Below are 7,113 nucleotides of genomic sequence, written 5' to 3'. Positions count from 1 at the left end.
TACATTTTAATATTAAAAAGGATATTTTATTTATATTATAATTATAAAATGTATCAATTTTTTCTACAATCTTTCTAATATTTATCAATTATATACCAAATATATACGACTGTTATATATAAATATATATACAATGGCTATTCGCAGAAAATTACGGGATATTGCTAAGCAGATTATTGGAATTTACTTATCATAAAATTTTTCGTCAAAGATTTTCTTATGTTTACATCGGTTACCTTGAAGAAAAATTTAATCTGGTCAACTATTTACATTTACATAATTATTATAAAATCTTAAATTGTACAAAGAGCGATAACATCTGGTGATACTGCAGAAGAGACTCTTCAGTGACATAGTATCCATTTAGACACTTGAACAATACAAAAAAACGCTTAAAACATCAAAGAAAAGACAGAAATGTTAAAATATCTTTTAGATAATTCTGGACATTCTAAGATAATATTCAGACATTTGTGTTGTCTGGGCAATATCTCTTTTGTATCGATTGCTAATATTCAATTAATCGTATACTTATTATTAATAAAAATAACATTGAAATGACATCGAAAGATTTTAAATATTACAATACGAATGTAGATCATATTACTCTTTTTTTGCTATGCACCAATCATACATTTTGCGTTTCAAGATTAATGAGTTTTTGCTTTTCAAGTAGCAAGTGTAAAGAAATACGAATAATTCCACAATAATAATAATAATTTATATGTCTGTACAGAATATGCTTGCAAATAATTGCTATATTTTGCTAATTTAATATTTTGTTTATTTAAGAACAAAAGCTATTGGCAATGCTGACTTTTAAATTTGATAAAATGAAAGAAAATATACAATCAGTAGTAGTTACTTTATTATAATATATATACGACTCGTCGATATCGACTTTTCTAGAAGTAAAGAAAATGAATAAAACAATGCGTGTCGAATAAAGTACATATGTATAAACTCCGAATATGCATTACTGTGTATATAAACTTTGTTAATGATTTAATAATTGCGAATAAATAGGAAAGAGAGCTTCAGTTAAGTTGATATATTTATTATTCAATTTTTTAATGATTCTAAATAATTGTACCCGCGCGCGCGCGCACGCGCGCACACACACACACACACACACACACACACACACACACACACACCTAACCTACAAAAAAATTATATATTATACTATAAATTACTGTATGTATAATTAGAAAATAAACGATTTTCTACAAAGTAAAAATTCGAGTATGATAAAAGTCAATTTAATGAGCTAGTTGATAGTTGTGCTATACATAATTAACATGCATTAATCGATTTTATTTCATTACTTTCGTCAGCTGATTCATATAAAACATCGCATAGACTCAAATATTTATTTCCCGAATAATTACTGAGTAATTTATCCAAGCTTTGTTTTAATTCGGTGAAAGTAGGTCTGCTTTGTGGTCTTATATTCCAACATGAATACATTATGCTGTATCTGAAAAACAAGTAAAAAAAAAATAAAGTATAAAACTGGAGAAATTTATATACTTCAAAGTTACATCTCTATTAAAGGAATACCACGTGTTTTATATATAATATACATACAATTCGCGACTACAATTTGGTGGTCTCTCCATTCGATATCCGGATTTGAGAAATTGTAAAATTCTATTTGTCGGAGTACCAGGATAAGGCATGGCTCCTAAAGTGACTATTTCCCATAATAAGATACCAAAAGCCCATCTATAATTCAAAATATCATCGTCAACAATAAAATAAATAGCATAATGTATATAATCCGATATCTAATATAATGTTATGTCTGAAAATAGAATGCATACACGTCGCTGTAAGTAGTATATATTTGATGCGTTAAAGCTTCAATTGCCATCCACTTTAAAGGCAATTTACCATTTCCTCTTTTTCGATAAACATTCTCTTGATAGATATCCCTGCTGAGACCAAAATCAGAAATTTTAACCACTCTATCCGGTCGCACTAATACATTACGAGCAGCCAAATCACGATGTACTATTCGATTAGAAGATAAAAATTCCTAAACAAAATATTACATCCATCGTATAATTTATATGACGAAATTGGCATCCAGAATTAAGAAATGGATATCGTTTGTTTAAAGTACAAACTTAATAATACGTAATTATTAATATTGGTATGACGTACCATTCCTGTAGCTATTTGTCTTGCAAAATTTAATAAATCGGCGGAAGTAACATTTTCTACATATTTTGTCATATCTGAAAAAAACATTGGTGGTAGAATTATGTATTGCTCAAAAGTTATTTTCGATTGTCGTCTGTATAATTTACCTTGTTGAATATCATATAAGCGATTGGCGATCGTTCGCGGATTCTTATAGTTGGAGACACATTTTTCTGCGTAATAGAAAAATCTTTTGTTTGAAGAATATTTGAAATTATTAGTTATCATATAGCGCATAACAATATATGAACATGTATGTACATACAACACATATATGTTCACTAACAATAAATATAGGTGTAATAAAAATATGTTAAATGTTACAAGAATGTTACACACACACACACTACCTTGATCTGTGTTCTTATTGGCATAAAATACGATATTAGATTTCAAGTGAGTCCTACACTCAAATACGGCATTCACTATATTTTGCCAAATCTAAAAATAAAATTTAATTATGAAATAATTGTGCTTTATACACATAAATAACAAAGTAAATATAATAATATTTATTATTTAAAACAAAACTAATGCATTTTTCAATTTACATATAATATCGTACTATACTCCTTGACATAGCTCACCGTTCTTAAATAGGTTTGTAAATCGCCCTTACTACAATATTCCACTACTAATAAAGGTTTATCGTACAAAGTACAATATCCAATTAAAGACACTATGTTCGGATGCTGACCAGCGGATTTCATCATTGAAATCTCTTGATGAAAACTTTTTATGTCCTCTACTGTTGGATTATCTGTATATAATGAAGTAGAATTGTTCGTCTATATATTTTAATTACTTCTTTAGTGTAGATTAGAATATTATATTCATGAGGCTGTAGTTTTCTTATATCTAATATAAAATTAACAACTTGTAGTAGAAACGCGATTTTTAAGATCGATATAGGAACACGTGTCTGTTGCAACATTTTTCAAACATTTCGTTTAAAGAGGAATGAGGCTGAATATATCGGAACTACATATTTGAGATAAAATTGATTATACGACAAAATTACGTTTTTTTTTAATACGTACGTACGTCTTACGTATTATATTAATATACAAATAGATTTTTTTATTTGGTATTATTTTATCAACTTACCTTTCATCATTTTAACAGCTACGTCTGTGATAGCGCCAAATTCATCTCGCAACGAGGCAAGTTTGACAATACCGTAGGCTCCACTACCTAATATACCTTTAAGCTTCAACTGTTGTGGAGCAAGTTGAAATTTATCATGAGGCAAAAGAGTATCGCTATTCTCTACTGCATAATCTCGATTTAAAGGTTTCTTTAAGGAATCCATAGAACCCTATATTAAACGAAAAATTACTGAAATCTGTTTTATACAATTGCCTTGGATTTTAGATAATTCAAAATTATGTCAATAATAAAAAAAAAATTTGGCAATACCCAATAAAAGATTAATTATTATAGCAACAAAAGATGTGTAAATCTAATGTAAAATTATCAACTTGTAGAAACAATTTTTGAGATATGATCACGTGATAGGAACACGTGTCTGTTGCAACATTTTTCAAACATTTCGTTTAAAGAGGAATGAGGCTGAATATATCGGAACTATATATTTGAGATAAAATTGATTATGCGACAAAATTTAAGTCAAGATCTTACAATTAGCTAGTGGATAAATATTACACTAGTCATGATTTATTATTATATATTGATGAGCTTACCTCAAAATGCGTATATTCTATATTAGTCCGCTTATTCTTCTCGTTACGACGACGCATACAAATTATTCCAAATACCAGCACAATAATCACTAATGTTGATAACGTTACAATGATTTCGCGATTAAATGGCTCTGTAACTATATTATGTGGCACATGTTTCATCCAAATACAAATTTTATTCATGTATAATTGATTGAAACGATTATCATGTCTACTTGCCTACCTGATGCTTCATCGATATTCCCGGATATAGTCGATTGTAAACTTACACCGCCCATTGATTCTGCCACAATATCTATCTCATACCATAGTCTTACACCGACGTTCGAGAAGAGAGCTTTGACTGCATTCTATTAAAAAAACAATAAAATTTTCTAATTTTCTATTTTTTAGTAATTAAAATTAATCGTCACTCTGCGATAATACTAACTCCAGATACAACTAGTGAACGCGGCTCAAATCGAAGCGAATTAAATTGTAATGTGTAATTGTCTGGCTGTAGAATGGGTTTATCCCAATTAATTGCAATGTCATATGATTCTTCATTTCGCTTTCGAATATACTCGGTTCGTAAGCCTTTTACCTTTTCAGGTGCTACGAGAATCAAGAAAAGTATTTATTATACATTTAAATCAGTTTAGCTCTTTGACGAAAAAAAAACTGAAAATATATTTAATAAAGCTTAAAATAAGCTTATTCTTCTTTGAGATTATTTTAATAACTTACCGCAGATGCTTAAATTGTGATGAATTTGTAGGCACGATGGTGTGACAAAAGTGAACGTCGTTGTACTACTGATTTTAGAAAAATCATCATTACCCGATCGGATCGATATACTATTATTCTGATTGTACCGTAAGTGTTTAAGAGAAAAGTGGAAATCTAAAGACTGAAGAAATATAGGTATGTGAATATGGTAATCTAACTAACATAGTATTATATTGATAATTTGATAAAATTAAAATAAATATATGCTAATTATGTAAACTGATCTCCCCCTCCCCTCTCTCACTCTCTCTTCTCTCTCACCTTTTTTAAATCAAAATTGATCAAATCATGTTCCCCTGACCAAGATAATACATTATAGTTACAGCTCTGATCTAAAAAAAATATAATAATCACTACAATGCAGTATATAATAAAACTAGAAATTTTTTTAAGCACATATTGAGTGTTATCATATGCGCGTATATTACCTTTAGCAGATTCAAAAGCAATTTCTGCTCGTAGTTGGCTTGCATTTTTACTTTCTTCTTGAATGTTTACAAGTGATATATGTTCAACTTGGCTCGGTTGATAGTCAACTGCGAATATTAGACAATTGACAAGATGAATATAACAAAAATAAAACATTCTTAATTGCGGGAAATTTTGTAAAACAATTATATAAGCTTATAATATCTCGAGTATGTACATACGAATTACGCGACAATGTTAATTGCGCCAGTTAAAGTAAAAGATTTAATTATAAGATTCAGAGATTATAATAACCTGCGTAAGTTAAAAACCAATCTGATGTTTCGGCTAATGAAAAGCCGTATTGTGTTATTCTATGTAAACGATAACGATAATGTGTGTCTGGAGCCAAGCTTGAAAATATCGACTGTTCGCCATTGCTCTACGAAAGAAATGTACCTTTGTAAAGAGAGGCAAAAACACATAAATATAAATTTCGAGACTCGATTTATGTCAAGATATGATATATACGAGTCTTCTTTGAATAATATTGCACATTTTAATTCTTGCGTAAAAAGTATATGGATATACCTACGTATAATACGAACGCGAACATAGAGGAAACGAATATACAAACGCCATCGCGTATCGTTTAAATTGTCTTAATTGCTCGAGCTCTTTCGAGAGATCCGATATATCTAATACATTAATCTAACAGTTTAAAAATCATTATATATATTCTTTATAATCCTTTGTATATTTATTCCTTTTTATTATGTCGAGCAAGGCTTAATATAGCAATTAAAGTGTGATCGAAGGTAATAATTTAAATGTATTAATCGGTTAAAAAAACTTTTAAGAAGCATTTACCACTATGGCTGTACCCCAAGTGTCGTTAGAAACGCTTTGTTGAATAACATAGCTTCCAGGATTATGTTTAATTATTAGCACGTTCATTCCTCTGCAGTGTAAAGTGACATTCGCGCCGGCCTCCTCGTTTGTTCTCGGATAAGCTATATCGTAAAACAATTGGATATTTATTATACATGCATATAATCCTCAATTTATTACATGCATATTAATAAATATCCAAGCGAGATATTCTCCTATACATTTTGGAATCCTATTGTACGATTTAACTTACGCTCAAACTCGCCCGTAGATTGCAAACAATGATTTCGACACGATTCCTGAAACACGACAAATTATGTAATTAGACGATTTGTAATATAGTTGGAATTTAAATAATTACATTACACCCCAGCAAACGAAAATAAATTCAAATAAATTGAAAATTGCAATTCATTTTAATTTATTCGCGTTGGCGCTTTAGAATCCGAAGATGCATTCATGTCCCTATTATATTATTTTTTGTCTTCAAATAAATTTAAATACGAAATGAGCTATTCATCATGTTTAATTCGGATGTATTAATATCCGTATTATATTATTTTTGGATTCAAATATGGATTTAAAAAATCAGAAGCGCCAATTTGGAAATGTCAAAATAAATTCATTTCTATCTATTTGAATTCATTTTCGTTTGCCGGGACGACAAGCGGCGTAAACGATTCGAGCTAAATTTTGTCAATATCCGCGGCAAATATTTAGTCGAGATCGGATTGCAAATTGCAATCGTAAAGTACGTGAGGTGTGTGAGGCAATTGCAAATATCTATATATAATAAGCTATACATCTGCCTCGCTGTGTATTAATTTCTATGCGATTGTTGCCAAGCCTTGCCCTCACCAGGTCGGCACTCAATCGAAATTAATTATGCTCTATTATACGATTGTATCTCTCGTACGCGACGTATGTGCATACAAAATAAAAATATATGTACACACATACGTTCGTAAATCGCTCGTTCATTTCGACGTTACCGAATGCTCGAGTGGCAAAAAAGGTCATCAGTGAATGCTGCATATTGACTTGATTTTAAGCGCGTCGATCAATTGAAATTCAATTCCAGCAGTCTGTATATGTCTGTATATATATATATATATATATATATTTTGTGTGTGTG

At 29.8% G+C, this 7,113-nt stretch overlaps 1 protein-coding gene across 6 annotated transcripts in view; it reads right to left on the bottom strand.

The window, feature by feature from the left end:
• Positions 1 to 1,240: 1,240 nt before the first annotated feature.
• The window catches only part of LOC105450069 (tyrosine-protein kinase receptor torso-like), a 9,461-nt gene continuing 3,588 nt past the window's right edge, over positions 1,241 to 7,113 (bottom strand). For 3 of the 6 annotated variants that reach the window (XM_011689701.1, XM_011689698.1, XM_011689700.1), the window contains 16 exons: positions 6,232 to 6,277; positions 5,958 to 6,100; positions 5,403 to 5,529; positions 4,941 to 5,215; positions 4,638 to 4,800; positions 4,342 to 4,505; positions 4,135 to 4,261; positions 3,912 to 4,048; positions 3,316 to 3,526; positions 2,796 to 2,968; positions 2,559 to 2,649; positions 2,316 to 2,381; positions 2,170 to 2,243; positions 1,827 to 2,041; positions 1,591 to 1,728; positions 1,241 to 1,480 (listed from right to left, as the gene is read on the bottom strand). In XM_011689701.1, coding sequence (XP_011688003.1) covers positions 1,297 to 1,480; positions 1,591 to 1,728; positions 1,827 to 2,041; positions 2,170 to 2,243; positions 2,316 to 2,381; positions 2,559 to 2,649; positions 2,796 to 2,968; positions 3,316 to 3,526; positions 3,912 to 4,048; positions 4,135 to 4,261; positions 4,342 to 4,505; positions 4,638 to 4,800; positions 4,941 to 5,215; positions 5,403 to 5,529; positions 5,958 to 6,100; positions 6,232 to 6,277 — 2,334 coding nt within the window. In that variant the 3' untranslated portion in view covers positions 1,241 to 1,296. Of the gene's footprint in view, positions 1,481 to 1,590; positions 1,729 to 1,826; positions 2,042 to 2,169; positions 2,244 to 2,315; positions 2,382 to 2,558; positions 2,650 to 2,795; positions 2,969 to 3,315; positions 3,527 to 3,911; positions 4,049 to 4,134; positions 4,262 to 4,341; positions 4,506 to 4,637; positions 4,801 to 4,940; positions 5,216 to 5,402; positions 5,530 to 5,957; positions 6,101 to 6,231; positions 6,278 to 7,113 lie in introns of those variants that run through there. The other 3 variants (XM_011689702.1, XM_011689703.1, XR_974423.1) reach the window with 3 other exon arrangements.

Source organism: Wasmannia auropunctata, unplaced genomic scaffold (assembly GCF_000956235.1).
Source record: "Wasmannia auropunctata unplaced genomic scaffold, wasmannia.A_1.0 LD336069.1, whole genome shotgun sequence".
NCBI lineage: Eukaryota > Metazoa > Arthropoda > Insecta > Hymenoptera > Formicidae > Wasmannia > Wasmannia auropunctata.
Note: the sequence above shows the minus strand (reverse complement) of the source record. Positions and strands in the feature narration are given on the sequence as shown.